At 43.0% G+C, this 18,343-nt stretch overlaps 1 protein-coding gene across 1 annotated transcript in view; it reads left to right on the top strand.

Moving 5' to 3' along the window:
* Positions 1-18,343, top strand: part of bms1 (BMS1 ribosome biogenesis factor) — a 120,297-nt gene that overhangs the window by 90,719 nt on the left and 11,235 nt on the right. Inside the window, exons 18-22 of the mRNA XM_060854027.1 lie at positions 833-891; positions 3,690-3,812; positions 9,672-9,819; positions 10,524-10,699; positions 11,261-11,422. Of these exons, the coding sequence (XP_060710010.1) occupies positions 833-891; positions 3,690-3,812; positions 9,672-9,819; positions 10,524-10,699; positions 11,261-11,422 (668 nt within the window). The remainder of the gene's footprint in view (positions 1-832; positions 892-3,689; positions 3,813-9,671; positions 9,820-10,523; positions 10,700-11,260; positions 11,423-18,343) is intronic.

The following is an 18,343-nucleotide window of genomic DNA, read 5'->3' as shown; positions in this document are numbered from 1 at the left end:
TTTTAGGGCTTCTCTCTCCTTTGTGTTAAAGTTGTTCATTTGTGATTTGTTGGTAAGGGTACAGTGGTTTGTCTGTCTGTTTGCTGTGTCTCTTCAGGTAGTTCTTTTGTTCTGAGCTTACATTCTAGAGAGGTAGGAAGTCTGTTTTTATTTGTGTCCTTGTGGTTGTAGTTGAGTCCCTTAACTAGTACTGCTTTGCGGTATCTGTGAGCTCAAGAGTGTGGTGCTGGAAAAGTACAGCAGGTTAGGCAGCATCCTTAATCAGAAATTGGGCTTTTGCCCGAAACGTTAATTTTTCCGACTCCTTGGATGCTGCCTGACCTGTGCTTTTCCAGCACCACTCTCCTGACTCTTATCCCCAGTATCTGCAGTACTCACTTTCACCCTGTATCTGTGAGTTGTCTTGCAGAGGTTTCTTACCCAGGTCTCTGTCTTGCTGTCTTCTCTGCTGTTGGTTAGTGGAGTCATTTTGTCTACAGGGCTGCAGCAAGCAGCAGCACTCCCAATCTGCGAAGAGAGGAAGAAGAACCTCTACAAAACCATCACAAGTATATCTTACACTATCCTTTAGGTAGATATTCACTTGTCCCAGAATCAGCCCAAAATGATTCTTGACCAATGTTCTCTCAAGTGCAGCTGCGGGGCTCCACTGTTAAAGTGACATTGGATCCCTTTATTGTTGACAGACACTGTAATGGAGCTTAACCTGTGCTCTAAATTAATAACTGTTAGAGCAAACTGGTAATTGACAAAGTCTTACTAATGTTCTTGGTGATAGTTTTTGTTTTCAAATTTTGTGTAACTTGCAGATCTTTATGCTTCCTTGACTCAGGTCCGATCACTCCACAAGGCTCAGGGTTCCTCGCTATTCAATCTGTGGCTGGTACTTCGGTGAGTTTCTACATGTTGGGACATGAGGTGGCTGACTTCTTAGTAGTGCAGACAGGAATTAGATTTAATCATGCTTTCTCATTATTACCATCTCACAACTGCCCGATCCTCTTTCCTCTTTCGCTTTCCTTGGGTAATGCAGAAAAACAGCCTGGTACAATTGGGAGGGGACGAATAAGAAACATGATGACAAAAACACTGGAATGGAAAGTGCTGTTTTGGAGTGAGAATTGGGTATCAGTTACATGCATTTAAGTAGAGGAACGGTCGGCTGTCCAAGATTAGGGTCTTTTACCTGTTAGATTTTGGGATAGGGTTAGAAATAACATTAATCCTCTTAATTGGAACAGATGTCCAAAAGAATCTCAATGTTCCCTGGTAATTCTTTCCCTTCAAGTATATGCCCAATTGCACTTTGAAAGTTCCTGCACAATCTGATGCCACCGCCTTTTCCATTTGTGTATAAAGAAATTTCCTCTCATTTACCTGTTATTTAAAATCCATGACCCCTGTTTATTGGTTCCTCTGCCTGCTTCTCCCTTTTTAACTGTCTAAACCTCCTAAGTTTGACAACTGCTGTTCTCCAGTCTCTTCATACAGCTCACCCTTTGTCATCCTAGCAAACCTGTCTGTATTGCTATCCTGGTTTTGGATGCCTTTCCCACAGTTAAATGGTCGGAGCTGACAGGAACAGGAGTAGGCCATTCAGGCCACCAAAGCTGCTGCACCATTTAATATGGTCACGGCTGCTTGAACACTTCAATGCCTTTTACCCACATTCACCCCATGACCCTTTAATAAACAGAAATCTATCAATTTCTGTCTTAAACAGACTCAAACACTGAACTTCCACAGTCCTCTGGTAAAGAATTCCAAGGATTCTTAACCTTTTGCAAAAGGGTATCCACATTGGCATCCTCCTTTATTTTGCTTATATCCACCCTTGTCTGCCTCATATTTTGAAAATTTCAGTTAGATCCCCTCTCATTCTTTAAAATATTGGAGATAACAGGCCTAGTTTTCTCAATCTCTGTTCATATGGCAGTCCTGCTATTCCCAGGAACAAAGCTGGCAAGCTTACAGTCCCTCTTTGGCAATAATACTCTTCGCATGGTAAAGGAACACACTGTATGTAGTCCGTTTTGTACACGTGTGGTCTAATCAAGATTCTGTATGATTTGGAGCAAGATTTTTCTGCTCCTGTACTTGAATCCTCTTGCAATCAATTAAACGTTCCATTAATTTTCCAAATAGCTTGCTCTGCCACCATGTTGGCTTTCAGTAGCTAACAGACCAGGATACCTTTGCACATCTACACTTTCAAACCTCCCACAATTTAAATACTCTGCACCTCTGTTCCTCTGATCAAAGTGGACAGCTTCATGTTTTTCCACATTATATTCTCATCCATTCATTGTCTGTCCAAATCCTCCTGAAGGCTAAAAGGCATGCTTTAGTTTGTCATTTGTAAAATATTCAGCTTAACTCACTTATCTTTATATTCACTGTATACCATATATAAATCAAAGCATCCCAGGCAATTGCTTAACAACCAGGTTAGCTTTTCAAACCACCTTCAAATATTGATAAATATATGTTCCCCCTCTGCAGTTGTACCCACCTCACAATGCTGTCATTTACTTCCTTTCAAAGCACAAAATTTCACACTTGTCTATGTTAAATAGTATGTGCCATCAATGTTCCAGCTCAACTTGTGGGTGTATGACCGTGCATCAATCAGAAATGTGTCACACAGGGAATAAACATGCCACATGCATCAATCTTCCCGATAGAATGTGTGTGTGTGACTGTGTCCAACACACACATTCTAAGGGACTGCGCAGTACAGCATGCTGGTTCACGACAAAAACAAACAGAACTTAGCATCTGTTATGAATGGAGAAAAGTGTAAATTCATCACCACTAATTTCTGCTTTCTATCCATTAGCTAATTATGTGCTTTTCCATTTTTTTTCCTGAATGTAAGCATCTCTAGAGGGCGCATATATTTCATCATCTTTAATAGTCCTTCTTTCGCTGGGCATAACATCAGTGGATAGACTGGGATTTGATGTGCAACCCTAATTGCCTTGAAAAAGTGGTGTTGACCACCTTTTTGAACTGTTGCAGTTCATGTGGTGCAGGTATACCCACACTATATTGTTAGGGAGAGAGTTTCAGGATTTTGACATGATGACTACGAAAGAATAGCAATATAGGTCCAAGTCAGAATGGTGAGCGGCTTGCAGAGGATTTTCCAGTTGTGGTGTTCCTACGTTTATAGAGTCATAGAGATGTACAGCATGCAAACAGACCCTTTGGTCCAACCCGTCCATGCCGACAAGATATCCCAAACCAATCTAATCCCACCTGCCAGCACTCGGGCCATATCCCTCCAAACCCTTCCTATTCATAAGACCATAAGACATAGGAGTGGAAGTAAGGCCATTTGGCCATCAAGTCCACTCCGCCATTCAATCATAGCTGATGGGCATTTCAACTCGTATACCCATCCAAATGCCTTTTAAATGTTGCAATTGTACTAGCCTCCATCATTTTCTTTGGCAGCTCATTCCATACATGTACCACCCTCTTTTCTGCCCCCCTTGTCCTTTTATCTGGTGGGCGTTGAGAATTTGGAAGGTGCTATTGGAGGAAAGTTAACCAGTGCTCCACTTATCTTGTAAATGATGCATTGTGTTGCCAGGTGGTGATGCAGAACAAGTATTTGATCTAGATTTTATTTGTTCTGTTAAGAGTCAGGTTCTCTAAACTAACTCTTGGCTTAATCCTTGCAGCAAGATTTCAGAATCGCAGCAACGGGCGTAGTGCTGGATCTTGATAAGTCTGTAACCATTGTTAAAAAACTCAAGCTGGTGGGGTTCCCATTCAAGATATACAAGAATACAGCCTTCATAAAGGTGAGAAATTTATTTATTGCTACCAGCAGTTTCCCTCCTTTTGCTGTATTCTAAACTCCTTCAAATCTTAAGATTAATCACTGTTCCTGGAATCTTTATTCGGCCTTTTAAATTTCACACAATCCTTAACTTCCTTTTGTTAACTTGATTGACCTTTTTGGGATTTTTGTGCTTTAAAGGGGCCTATAAGCTCCGTGAACTATGTAATAGTTCTTCAAATAGTCTGATAATACGTAAGCAATGGATAGTCTTCAATGCATTTATTGTGTTACTTCCCTTGTATGTTTCATGATTTTCTTTGTTCAAATTTAGCACCATGTCTTCCAATTGAACTCCTCACTTCCAAACATAACTCATTATTCTACCATATTATCGTCACTCATCGCTAAAGATTCTTTTGCAAAAAGATCCTAATTAGCCCATTCTCACTTCTTAATATTAGATCTAAAATAGCTTAGATCATTAGTCATTTGTTCAACATACTGCTTTCAAACACACTCCAGAAACATGTCTTCCTCAGCATTAGTGCTTGTTAGGTTTACCCATGCCACATGCTTTTCTAATCTCCCAGTTAATACTTTGTGACTACTATTATTTGATAGGAGTTGTTTATTGCTGCTGCTTGCTATTTCTTAGCTCCCCTCAAACAGATTTCACATTTTTTCCTTAGTCTTAGATCCTCCTCACTAATCTTCTGACCCCATCCCAGTATAGCTCCACTTTCTTTCCCTTTTTGCCTGTTCTTGTTGGGTGTTTACTATAGGCCCCCCAATAGCAGCAGAGATGTGAAGAAACAGATTGGGAAACAGATCTTGGAAAGCCACAGGGTAGTAGTCATGGGCAATTTCAACTTCCCAAATATTGATTGGAAGCTCTTTAGATCAAGTAGATTGGACGGGGTGGTGTTTGTGCAGTGTGTCCAGGAAGCTTTTCTAACTCAGTATGTAGATTGTCCGACCAGAGGGGAGGTCATATTGGACTTGGTACTTGGTAAAAACCGGGACAAGTGATGGGCTTGTTAGTGGGTGTGCATTTTGGTGATGGTGACCACAATTCTGTGACTTTCACCTTGGTTATGGAGAGAGATAGGTGCGTGCAACAGGGTAGGTTTTACAAGTGGGGGAAGGGTAAATACGATGCTGCAAGACCAGATCTGAGTAGCATAAATTGGGAGCATAGGCTGTCAGGGAAGGATGTCATTGAAATGTGGAACTTTTTCAAGGAACAGATACGTGTCCTTGATATGTATGTACCTGTCAGGCAGGAAAGAGATGATCGTGTGAGGGAATCTTGGTTGACGAGGGAGGTTGAATGTCTTGTAAAGAGGAAGAAGGAGGCTTACATAAGGTTGAGGAAACAAGGTTCAGACAGAGCGTTGGAGGGATACAGGATAGCCAAGAGGGAGCTGAAGAAAGGGATTAGGAGAGCTAAGAGAGGGCATGAAAAATCTTTGGCGAGTAGGATCAAGGATAACCCCAAGGCCTTTTATGCGTATGTGAGAAACATGAGAATGACGAGAACGAGGGTAGGTCCGATCAAGGACAGTAGTGGGAGACTGTGTATTGAGTTGGAAGAGATAGGAGAAGTCTTGAATGAGTACTTTTCTTCAGTATTTACAAATGAGAGGGACTGTATTGTTGAAGAGGAGAGTATGAAACAGACTGGTAAGCTAGAGGAGATACTTGTTAGGAAGGAAGATGTGTTGGGCATTTTGAAAAATTTGAGGATAGACAAGTTCCCTGGGCCTGATATATCCTAGGATTATGTGGGAAGCAAGAGAGGAAATTGCAGAGCCGTTGGCAATGATCTTTTCATCTTCACTGTCAATGGGGGTGGTACCAGGGGACTGGAGAGTGGCGAATGTTGTGCCCCGTTCAAAAAAGGGAATGTGGATAACCCTGAGAATTACAGGCCAGTTAGTCTTACTTCGGTGGTAGGCAAAGTAATCGAAAGGGTACTGAGGGATAGGATTTATGAGTATCTGGAAAGACACTGCTTGATTAGGGACAGCCAGCGTGGATTGGTGAGGGGTAGGTCTTGCCTTATAAGTCTTAGTGAATTCTTTGAGGAGGTGACCAAGCATGTGGATGAGGGTAGAGCAGTGGATGTAGTGTACATGGATTTTAGTAAGGCATTTGAGAAGGTTCCCCATGGTAGGCTTATGCGGAAAGTCAGGAGGCATGGGATAGTGGGAAATTTGGCCAGTTGGATAGAGAACTGGCTAACCGGTCGAAGTCAGCATGGTGGTAGATGGTAAAAATTCAGCCTGGAGCCCAGTTACAAGTTCCGCAGGGATCAGTTCTGGGTCCTTTGCTGTTTGTAATTTTTATTAATGACTTGGAAGAGGGAGTCGAAGGGTGGGTCAGTAAATTTGCAGACGATACTAAGATTGGTGGAGTTGTGGATAGTGAGGAGGGCTGTTGTCAGCTGCAAAGGGACTTATATATGATGCAGAGCTGGGCTGAGCAGTGGCAGATGGAGTTCAACCCTGTCAAGTGAGGTTGTCCATTTTGGAAGGACAAATAAGAATGTGGGATACAGGGTTAACGGTAGGGTTCTTAGTAAGGTGGAGGAGCCGAGGGATCTTGGGATCAGTGTTCATAGCTCTTTGAAGTTGCCACTCAGGTGAATAGAGCTTGTAAGAAGGCCTATGGTGTATTAGCGTTCATTAGCAAAGGGATTGAATTCAAGAGTCGTGAGGTGATGTTGCAGCTGTACAGGACCTTGGTAAGGCCGCATTTGGAGTACTATGTGCAGTTCTGGTCGCCTCATTTTAGGAAAGATGTGGAAGCTTTGGAGGGGGTGCAGAGGAGATTTACCAGGATGTTGCCTGGAATGGAGAATAGGTCGTACGAGGATAGGTTGAGAGTGCTAGGCCTTTTCTCATTGGAATGGCGAAGGATGAGGGGTGACTTAATAGAGGTTTATAAGATGATCAGGGGAATAGATAGAGTAGACAGTCAGAGACTTTTTCCCTGGGTACAACAGAGTGTTACAAGGGAACATAAATTTAAGGTGAAGGGTGGAAGGTATAGGAGGAATGTCAGGGATAGGTTCTTTACCCAGAGAGTGGTGGGGGCATGGAATGTGCTGCCTGTTGGAGTGGCAGAGTCAGAATCATTGGTGACCTTTAAGCGGCAATTGGATAGGTACGTGAATAGGTGCTTAAGCTAGGACAAATGTTCGGCACAACATCGTGGGCCGAAGGGCCTGTTCTGTGCTGTATTGTTCTATGTTCTATGCTCTATGTTCTTCTTAAATGTCAAGGATTCATGAATGTTGAATTCCAGTCTTAGTTGCCTCATTCTGTAATGATATTTAGATCGTACCAATTTATCTCTCTTCACTCCTTTTAATTGTCTGCCTTGTTGTTCTGTGTTATTCAGTCATTCTATTTTATCAGGAACTGTGGTATGACACAGCAAGACCCTGATTTGATCCTGTGAGATTATTGTGAAGATAGGGAATCTGATGAGACACCTGGTGTGAAATGGTTATTTTGAACTGCTTCAAAATTCCAGGCAGGAGCAAGTCTCCCACAGGTTCTACAAAATGGGAAATATAGAGGTCATTGAAGTCACATGGAAATAGGCCCTTCTATGCCACCCAGGTTTCACAATCAAACTAGTCTGATTTGCCTGCTTTTGGTCCATATCACTCCTCATCCCACCTATGTACCTGCTTAAATGTTTCTGAAATAAAAAATTTTACTCGCTTCCACCACTACCTTTGGCAGCCCATTCCACATATTTACCAGCCTCTGTATGAAATCTTGTACAATTTGTCTGGGTTGCAAATATTGAATCTTGCCCCATGCCTGAATCTAATGTCATTGTGTCAACATAATGATATGTACAGAATATGTTAATAAGGGCTGAGACAGTCACTGAAGTCTGTGTTATTGCCTGAATAGTGTTTTGCAAGTATCTTTCAGTGATGCTTTGAATTGATTGATAAATCTTGAATAAAAGAAAAGCGTGTGGAGTTGAGGGAAAGGGTTGGGGTGATGGGTTGTATGTTGGTTGAGACTAGTTGAGGGACCTGGAAATGGGAGAAGTAGCGGAGCCATTGATTTCTCTCCCTGGCCCTGCTGTTTTTAGTGAGTTTTGACCTTTGCTGTGCCCTCTGCCTCCACAAGAAGGTTTTATTTTTGGGTGCCAATCAGCCCGACTCTCCCTTTGACTATTAGTACCTGTATTTTTATAAAATGATTTTGGTTTCTTTTTTATGTTACTAATCTTCAGTCATAAACTTTCTCTGCATATCTTATTTCCATTTACTGTTCTGCCCGCACCTTCAGAATTCTGCTCAACTCTACTATATTATATTGCTAACGTTAGTCATTTTTATGTTTCATATTATTTCAAATTTCTTCAATTACCCAGTCGTTTGTAGTTTTGGGTGTATTACTTTTGTCTGTCATGTTTCATCTATACCTGGGCCACCACCTTTTGATCATCTTTGTTTCATCTCCCTTTGGATCAGATTCATAGTTTCATAGTAATAAAAGCTGGAGTAGGCCATTTGGCCTGTCGAACATCCTCCACCATTCATTAAGATCACAGCTGATCTATACAACGTCTCAGGTCCTGCTACTTGAACTATCACCATATCCCTTAATTTCCACCATGCACAAACCTATCCAGCTGTGTTTTGAATATATTTAATGAAGCTGCCTCCATTGCTTCCTTGGGTAGAGAATACCATGGGAAAAGTTCTTCCTCATCTCTGTCCTAAATCTATTCCCACTAATTTTGAGGCCAAATCTCTCTCAATTCTAGCGAGTCCTAAATTCCAGGCAGCTCAACCTTCCTCATAGGGTAACCCCCTCATCTCCAGAATCAACCGGTGAACGTCCTCTGCACCACCTCCAAAGCCAGTATATCCTTCCTCAAGTAAGGAGACCAGAACTGTACATAACACTCCAGGTGTGGCCTCACAAACACCTTATACAATTGCAGCAGAACCTCCCTGCTCTTAAATTCAATCCCTCTAGCAATGAAAGCCAATATTCCGTTACCTTCCTGATTACCTATTGCATCTGCAAATCAACTTTTAGTGATTCATGAACGAGCCCTGTTAAGTCCCTCTGCACAAAAGCATGTTGCTGTCTTTCACCATTTTAATAATACTCTGACCTACTATGTTCACTTCCAAAGTGGTTAGCATCACATTTACCAACGTTGTACTCCATTTGCCAGACCCTTGCCTGCTTATTTGAACTATCTAATCTCTCTGAAAACCCTCCACATCCTCTGCACTGTCTGCCTTTCCATACAATTTAGTGTCATTAGCAAATTTGAATATGCTACACTCCGTCTCCTCTTCCAAATCATATGTATCATGAACAGTTGTGGGCCCAACTCTGACCATGTGGCACCCTGCTCACCACTGATCCCCAACTGGAGAAAAACCTTTAATCCCAACCCTCTGCTTTCTGTTGGTTAACCTGTCCTCTGTCCATGCTAGTACATTCCTTGCAACTCCATGTATTCTTATCTTATGAATGAGTCTTTTATGCAGCACCCTATCGAACACCTTCTGGAAGTCCAGGTATCAGCATCCACCTGTTTCCCTCTATCCACAGCACTTATTTGCATCTTCAAAGGATTTCAATAAGTTTGTCAAACACAACTATCTCTTCTTTGAATCCATGCTGCATCAGCCTGATGGAACCCTTTTCATCCAAATATCTCACTATTCATTTTAGCTCACTGAAATTATCCCTGTGCCCATGAAGGGCTTTGGGATTGAGCCAGTTGAACTGTTGTATTTGGGTTGGTTGTTGAGAACTGACGTCATACCACACATTCAGCTTGTTCTCTTGGTTGGGCTGTCAAATGCTGTTTCTGAACACAGGGAATGTTTAACTCTGCATTGGAAGTTGCTAAATTTGAGAGTGCTTCGCTCCGAACTGTGAGTGGACTACGTGGTCAACTGAAAAAAGCTCTTCGTACCCCAGAGGGAGGATTCCGTGCCTCCTTTGAGGACAAATTGCTGATGAGTGGTGAGTCAAATATCTTTAAATGTAACAGTTGAAGACAAGGTCTCAACAAGTGATAAAACTGCTCATGGAATATTCAAGTACAGTGATTTCGGATTTTTTGTTTGTTGCGATTTTTGTATTAAGGGGAAGCACTCCTGTAGTTTAAGGCGCAAGTTTAGTGTCACGCTTCTCTGGTCTGGCAAAAGTAGTTGGCCTCTTGCTTTCTCAACAAGAAGGTTCAATCTTTAACCTCCAGCACTCAAACTACAACATAACAACATCAATGTCACCAAATCTCAGTAGCAATTATCAGATTTTACTGCGCCTGAGTACCTGTTAGAAATCAGTTTGTGAGCTCATGATGACATTGGACACAATTGTCCTTTCACTGGCACTCAGATTCTCCATGAGGGGAGCAACAATGTGTCCCACCAAGTGTGGGGCATAATTCAATTAATTATGGCTTTTCCTACCTGTTTATCATGATGTGACATATTAGCCAGTAGAAAGCAAACTGCTTGTTTTAGATTAGATTAGATTAGATTAGATTACCTACAGTGTGGAAAGAGACCCTTCGGCCCAACACGTCCGCACAGACCCTCCAAAGAGAAACCTACACCACCCCCTCCCCCTATAATTACCCCTGACTAACCCACCTAACACTACAGGCAATTTAGCATGGCCAATTCACCTAACCTGCAAATCTTTGTTTTGTTGATTCTCAGATATTGTTTTCCTGAGGACGTGGTTCCCAGTTTCGGTGCCAAAGTTGTATAACCCAGTCACATCATTGCTGAGACCAAGTGGTGAGAAGGAGACCTGGACTGGAATGAGAACTGTTGGACAACTCAAACATGATTGGGGCATTAAGACGAAGCCAAACAAGGATTCCTTATACAGGGTAATGGTGGATTTATGCCAGTAGTATACTGTGAAGAACAGATTCTGAGTTAGCTTGAATTACTGTCAAAGGACAACTAGCTTTACCACCAATACAAAATGATAACAAAGTTTCCTTGATGTAGCAGAAACGAGACTGGATTGATACCAAGTGCAGAACTTCCGATAGAGAGTTGTGGGGAGGGTTGCAGCACTTGTGGCACTGTTTGCCCGACGGTAATCGGGAGTGCAGGAGGGAACATGGCAATGGAGAGAAATGAGAATAATCCTTTCAGAACGTTGGAATACATCGATAGACCAAATGGCCTCCCCCCCCCCCGCCCCTCTGTAGTATATAGTCATATCATTTATTTCAATAATGTGGCTCAGAATCCAGATACCAAGTGCAAAGGAGCAGCAGTCTGGGTTGGGAATCCCTGATAGTGAAACAACTTTACTCTGCTTTCTGTCTGCAAAGTGTTGGATTTTCAGTAATCAAATGTACTATGTGATTGAATTTTGTGAACAAACTAGTTGGTTGACCTGTGTATTGTTGTTTCTAATTGTATGCATTTTTCTGCAGCCCATCGAGAGGAAAATGAAACATTTCAATCCCCTCCACATCCCCAAGGCACTGCAGAGATCCCTGCCCTTTAAAAGCAAGCCTAAAAATCAAGAAAAACTGGCCAAGGAGACGCGGGATAAAAAGCGCGTTGCTGTTATCAAAAGTGCACATGAGAAAAAGGTAATTGTGTAAAAAATGGAAGAAATTAACATCCTCTGTTTCATGAGCAATGTGTACTTCAAGAAAGCCTAATAGTTGCCTTTCCTGGGGCTGCTGTCCAACCTGGTGCCAGCCCATTAACTGTCTCATTGTACTGACTTGAGTTGTCGTTTACTCTTTCTTCCCTGGCCATGCCAGCATTTGTTGCTCGTCCCTAAATTGTTAAGAGGGCTTTTGAAATTCACTCACATTGCTGAGAGTCACATGTAGGCCAGTCTCGGCAAAAATGGAATTCCTTCCATCAAGGGTACTTGGGAACCAGGTGTTTTTTTTAAATGACAATTGACAGTAGTTGCGTGGTCCCCATTAGGCTATCTTTTTGTAAATTCCAGATTTTATGGAATTCAGGTTTCATCATCTGCCATAGGTTGTAAGAAATAGGAACCAGTCCGGGCTATTCAGCCCCTCGAACATTCTCTGCCAGGGAATAGAATCATGACAGATTCAACATTCCTCACGTTTACTTTCCTGCCCTTTCCATGTAACCTTTGATTCCCCTACTAATCGAGAATCTATCTTGGCCTTTAAAAAAACACTAGGGCTCTGTTCCCCAAGGAGCTTTGAGGCAAGGAATTCTAAAGAGAGTCAACCTTCTGAGAGAAGGAATTCCTCCTTGTCTCAGTCTTATATTTGTGCCTCTTAATTCTGAGACTATGTTCTTTGGTCCTAGAGTGGAAACATCTCAGTGTTTTCCCTGCCAAGTCCCTTAAAAATCCTATATGTTTCAATGAGATTGCCTTTTGTTCTTATTGAATAGATTACCAACTTGCTTATAAGACAATCCCTGCATACCAAGGATCATCCTTGTGAATCTTAGAACTCATACAGTGTAGAAACAGGCCATTTGGCCCAACAAGTCCACACCAACCCTGTGAAGAGTATCTCCCCCAAACCCATTCTTCCCTTGACAGTGCAGGGAAAAGCGATGTTCCTCCTGCATGATGTCCTCCTATGTTGTCCATGCAGGTACCATTCGTGTCCCAACCAAGTACATCTGCAGGAAGTGCACCCAACTCTTGCTCCTCCAAGACTGTGTTAGGGAGCTGGAGCGGGAGCTGGGTGAACTTCGGATCGTTCAGGAGGCAGAGGCTGTGATAGATAAGAGTTCCAGGGAAGTAGTTACTCCTAGGCACGAAGAAAGCTGGGTGACTGTTCAAAGGGGGGAAAATGGTCAATGGAGGGATCCCCTGTGGTCATTCCTCTGAAAAACATGTACACCGTTTTGGATACTGTTGAGGGGGGCGACTTACCAGGTGTATGCAGTGAGGTCCAGGTCTCTGGCACAGAGCCCATCCCTTTTGCACAGAGGGAAAGTAGGAGAGTGTTAGTCAGTGTGGACTCAATAGTTAGAGGCTCAGATGGAAGGTTTGATGGGAGCGAACAAACCTCACGGTTGGTGTGTTGCTTCCCAGGTGCCAGGGTCCGTGATGTCTTAGGTCGTATCTTTGTGGTCTTGAAGGGAGAGAGTGACCAGCCTTAAGTCGTTGACCATGTAGGTACCGACGACATAGGTAGGAAGAGGGATAGGGACATAAGACAGGATTTCAGGAAGCTAGGGTGGAAGCTGAGAGCTAGAACAAATAGAGTTCTTATCTCTGGTTTGTTATCCATGCCACGTGATAGCGATGCAAGGAATAGGGAGAGATATCAGATGAACACGTGGCTGTAAAGATGGTACAGAAGGGAGTGTTCTTGGATAATTGGGGCTCATTCTGGGGAAGGTGGGACTTGTACAAACAGGACGGTCTTCACTTGAACCAGAAGGGTACTAATATCCTGGGTGGGAAATTTGCTGGTGCTATTCGGGTGGGTTTAAACTAGTTCTGCAGGGGGATGGGAACCGGAGATGTGGTTGCAGTGCACAGGAGGATGAGAGTATGAAGGACTGAGACAGGATTTCAGGGTCACAGGAATGTGCTGGCAGACAGTAAACTGGTTTGAAGTCTGTCTACTTCAACACCAGAAGTATCCGAAATAAGGTAGGTGAACTTGCCGCATGGATAGGTACCTGAGACTTTGATGTTGTGGCCATTTTGGAGACAAGGATAGAGCAGGGTGAGGAATGGATGTTGCAGGTTCCAAGGTTTGGATCTTTCATTAAAAACAGGCATGGCAGTAAAAGAGGTGGAGGCCTGGCCTTGTTAGTCAAGGATAGTATAATGGTGGCTGAGAGAATTTTTGATGAGGACTTGTCTACTGATGTAGTGTGGGCTGAGGTTAGAAACAGGAGAGGAGAGGTAACACTGCTTGGAATTTTTTATAGGCCTCCGCAGAGTTCCAGGGAAGTGGAAGAGAGGATTACTCTGGGTAGGAGTGAAAGGAGCAGGATGGTCATTATGGGAGACCTAAACCTCCCCAATATTGACTGGAAATGCTTTAACTCCAGTATTTCGGATGGATCAGTTTTTGTCCAATGTGTACAGGAGGGTTTCCTGACACAGTATGTCGACAAGAGAGGAGGCCACACTGGATCTGGTGCTTGATAATGTACCAGGCCAGGTGTTTGATTTAGTTGTAGGTGAGCACTTTGGAGAGAGTGACCATAATTCAGTTATGTTTAGTTTAGCGATGGAAAGGGATAGGTCAAGAGTTATCGATGGGGCAAGGGCAATTATAATGCGATTAGGCAAGAATTGAGATGCGCAGAATGGGGTAGCGAAATGCAGGGGACGCAGACAATGAAAACGTGGAGCTGGTTTAAGGGACAGATATTGCGTGTCCTTGATAGTTATGTCCCTGTCAGGCAAGGAGGAAGTGATGAGCTAAGGGAACCGTGGTTTACAATAGAAATTGCATCTCTTGTTATGAAGAAGAAGGAGGCTTATGTGTTGATGAGACAAGATGGTTCAGATGAGACAATGGAGAGTTACAGGTCAGCTAGGCAGGATTTAAAGAGAGAGTTAAGAAGAGCAAAATGAGAACACGAGCAGTCTTCAGCAAATAGAATAAAGGAGAACCCTAAAGCTATGTGAGGAATGAAAGGATGATTAGGGTAGGAATAGGCCAATCAAAGTCATAAGTGGGAAGTTTAGTGTGGACCCTGTGGAGATCAGGAAAAGGAGAATTTGTAGAGGAGAAGAATGAGGTACGAGATATTAGACCAGAAAGGATCGAGGTTAGTTATGAACAGATCTTGTCAATTCTAGAAGGAGTGAAAGTAGACCAGTCCCCTGGGCAGGATGGGATTTATCTGAGGATTCTCTGGGAAGCTAGGGAGGAGATAGCAGAGCCTTTGGCTTTGATATGAGTTGTCATTGTCTACAGGTTTAGTACCAGAGGACTGGAGGATTGCAAATGTTGTACCCTTGGTCAAGAAGGGCAGTAGAGATGACCCACGTAATTATAGACCAGTGAACCTTACTTATGTTGTAGGAAAGGTTTTGGAAAGGATTAGAATAGAGAGGATTTATAATCGTCTAGCAAGCAACAATTTGATTTTGGATAGTCATGGTTTTGTCAGGGCAGGACGTGTCTCACAAACCTCATTGAGTTTTTTGAGAATGTGACCAAGCGTGTAGATGAGGATAGGGCAGTTGATGTGGTATACATGGACTTCAATAAAGCCTTTGATAAGGTTCCACATGGCAGAGGCATGGAATTGAGGGTGATTTAGCAGTTTGGATTAGAAACTGGCTTTCTGAAAGAAGGCAGCGAGTGGTGGTTAATGAAAAATATTCAGCCTGGAGTCCGGTTACTAGTAGTGTGCCACAAGGATCTGTTTTGGGACCACTGTCATTTTTATAAATGACTTAGACGCAGGCATAGATGGATGGATTAGTAAATTTGCAGATGACCCTGAAGTCGGTGGAGTAGTGGACAGTGTGAAAGAATGTTACAGTTTGCAAGGGGACTGGGATAAACTGCAGAATTGGGCTGAGAGGTGGCAAATAGAGTTCAATACAGCTAAATGTGAGGTGATGCACTTTGGGAAGAATAACAAGAAGACAGAGTACTGGGTCGATGGAAAGGTTTCTTGGTGGTGTTGATGTGCAGAGGGATCTTGGAGTCCACGTGTATAGATCCCTGAAAGTTGCCACATAGATGAATAGTGCTGTTAAGAAGGCATACAGTGTGTTAGGTTTCATTGGTAGAGGGACTGAGTTCCCGAGCTGCAATATCATGCTGCAACTATACAAAACACTAGTGCGGACACTCTTGGAATATTGTGTGCAGTTCTAGTCCCCATATTTCGGGAAGGATGTGGAAGCATTGGAAAAGGTGCAGAGGAGATTTACCAGAGTATTGCCTGGTCTGGGGGGCAGGTCTTATGAGGAAAGGCTGAGAGACTTGAACCTGTTCTCATTGGCAAGAAGAAGGCGAAGAGGGGATTTGGTAGAGACATACAAGATGATCAGAGGATTAGATAGCGTGGACAGTGAAAATCTTCTTCCTAGGATGATGATGTCAGCGTGTATGAGGGGGCGTAACTACAAATTGAGGAGTGATAGGTTTATGACAGATGTCAGAGGCAGGTTCTTTATGTGGAGAGTGGCAAGGGCATGGAATTCCCTACCTACTAATGTAGTCAACTCAGCCAAGTTAGGGAGATTTAAGTAATCCTTAGATAAGGACATGGATGATTTTGGGGGACGAGCTGAGAATAGTTCACAGGTCGGTGCAACATCGAAGGCCGAAGGGCCTGTTCTGCACTTTATTGTTCTATGTTCTATTGACTAATACATCCCTGAATACTATAGTCAATTTAGCATTGCCAATCCACCTAACCTGTACATCTTTGGACTGTGGGAGGAAACCAGAGCATTTGGAGGAAAAACACACAGTCACTGGAAGAATGTGCAAATTCCACACAGACAGTTGCCCGAGGCTGGAGGGTCCTTGGCATTGTGAGGCAGCTGTGCTGACAACTCAGCCATCGCGCTTCTCTACTCTGAGTGCTTAAGGCAGTGTCCCTAGAAATAGTGGCTACATTGGTGGTCATTTTCTAGCATTCTATAGACTCTGGAAGAATTCCAATGTATTGGAGGGTAGCTAATGTAACTCCACTGTTTTTAACAAAAAAGGAAGGAGAGAGAAAATGAGGAATTATAGGCCAGTTAGCCTGACACCAGTGGTGGGCGAAATGGTGGAGCAATCATTGAAGGATGTAATAACTAAGCATTTGAAAAGTGAGGACAGAAATGGTCCTCATCAGCATGGAGTCACTAAAGGGAAGTCATGCTTGACAAATCTTCTGGAATTTTTTTCCGGATGTGACAGTATGGTCGACAATGGTGCATCAGTGGATATTGTGTAAATAGATTTTCAAAAGGCTTTTGACAATGTTCCACACAAGAGATTAGTGAGGATAATTAAAGCTCATTGTATCAGAGATAATGTATTAGCATGGATAGAGAACCAGTTGGAATAAACAAGTCCTTTTCAGAATGGCAGGCAGTGACGAGTGGGGTGCCACAGGCTTAAATGCCTGGACCTCAGCTGTTCATAATGATTTGGACAAGGGAACTGAATGCCATATCTCCAGATTTGCAGATGACACTAAGTTGGTGGCAGATTATGCTGTGAGAAGGATACCCATAGGCTGTAGAATGACTTGGACAGACTAGCTGAGTGGACAAATACTCGGCAAATGCAATATAAGGTGAATCCACTTTGGTCAAAAAGCAGGAAGGCAGAATATTATCTGCATGGTGGCAGTTTAGAAAAATGAGGTGCAGCAAGACCTGGTTTCATGGTGGAACAGTCGCTGATGTTTGGCATGTAGGTGCAGCAGGCCGTGAGGAAAACTAATTGCGCTCTTTCATAGCAAGAGGATTTGAGTTTCAGAGTAAGGAAGTCTTACTGCAGTGATGCAGGACCTTGGTGAGGCTGCGTCTTGAGAATTGTGTGCAGTTTTTGTCTCCTAGTCTGAGGAAGGACATTCTTGCTGTTGAGGAAGTCAAACTAAGGTTCACCAGACTGATTCCCTGGATGGCAGGACTGACATATGAAGAAAGACTGGATCGACTGGGTTTGCACTTGCTGAAATTTAGAAGAATGCGGAGATATCTCCTAGAAATATATAATATCCTGACTGGGCAGGCTAGTTGTAGGAAGAATGTTCCTGATGTTGGGGAAGACCAGAACAAGGAGTCACAAGAATAAGATTAAGGACTGAGATGAGGAAGAAGTTCTTCTCTCAGAGAACCTGTGGAATTCTGTCCCACAGGAAGTTGTTGGGGCCAGTTTATGAGATATATTCAAGAGGGAGGTGGGTGTTGTGGCTTAAGGGATCAGGTGTATAGGGAGAGGGTGGGAATGGGATACTGAGATTGCATGGTCAGGCATGATCATATTGAATGGTGGCGCAGGCTCGAAGGGAAGAATGAATGACTTCTGCACTATGTTTCTATGAACTGCCTACAATGAACTTATATCTGGCCTTAAATAAGACAACCAAAATTGTTTTCAATACTCCAGATGTAGTATCATCAGCTCCTTGTAGTGCCTCCTACTTTTAGCCTCTAATCCTATAATATTTTAATATTTCACATTGGGTAGCCATTTGTTTCCTTTTACATAAGCCAGAATATGGAATAAAAACCCTTTGTTGCAGTGTGTTTGAAGAACCAGTGATCAAAACATTGGAAAACTGAAATTGCTGGAGAAACCCAGCAGGCCTGGCAGCATCTTTGGAGAGAAAGTAGAGTTAATGTTTCAACTCCAGTGATACTTCTTCCAAACAGAGCTGAAGGTTCTTAGGTTACCAAGACATTCCAGAAGATACGAGAACATGCCACCCCCACCCCTCTCCTCCTCATGCAGCATGGAACATTACTGCGCAGTACAGGCCCTTCGGCTTCAATGTTGTTGCCGACCTGGAGAATCAATCTGAAGCCCATCTAACCAACACTATTCCATTCTCATCCGTATGCCTATCCAATG

This window comes from Hemiscyllium ocellatum, chromosome 43 (genome assembly GCF_020745735.1).
Source record: "Hemiscyllium ocellatum isolate sHemOce1 chromosome 43, sHemOce1.pat.X.cur, whole genome shotgun sequence".
Taxonomy (NCBI): Eukaryota; Metazoa; Chordata; class Chondrichthyes; order Orectolobiformes; family Hemiscylliidae; genus Hemiscyllium; species Hemiscyllium ocellatum.
The sequence above is the reverse complement of the archived record's forward strand: the minus strand, read 5'-3'. Positions and strand labels throughout refer to the sequence as shown.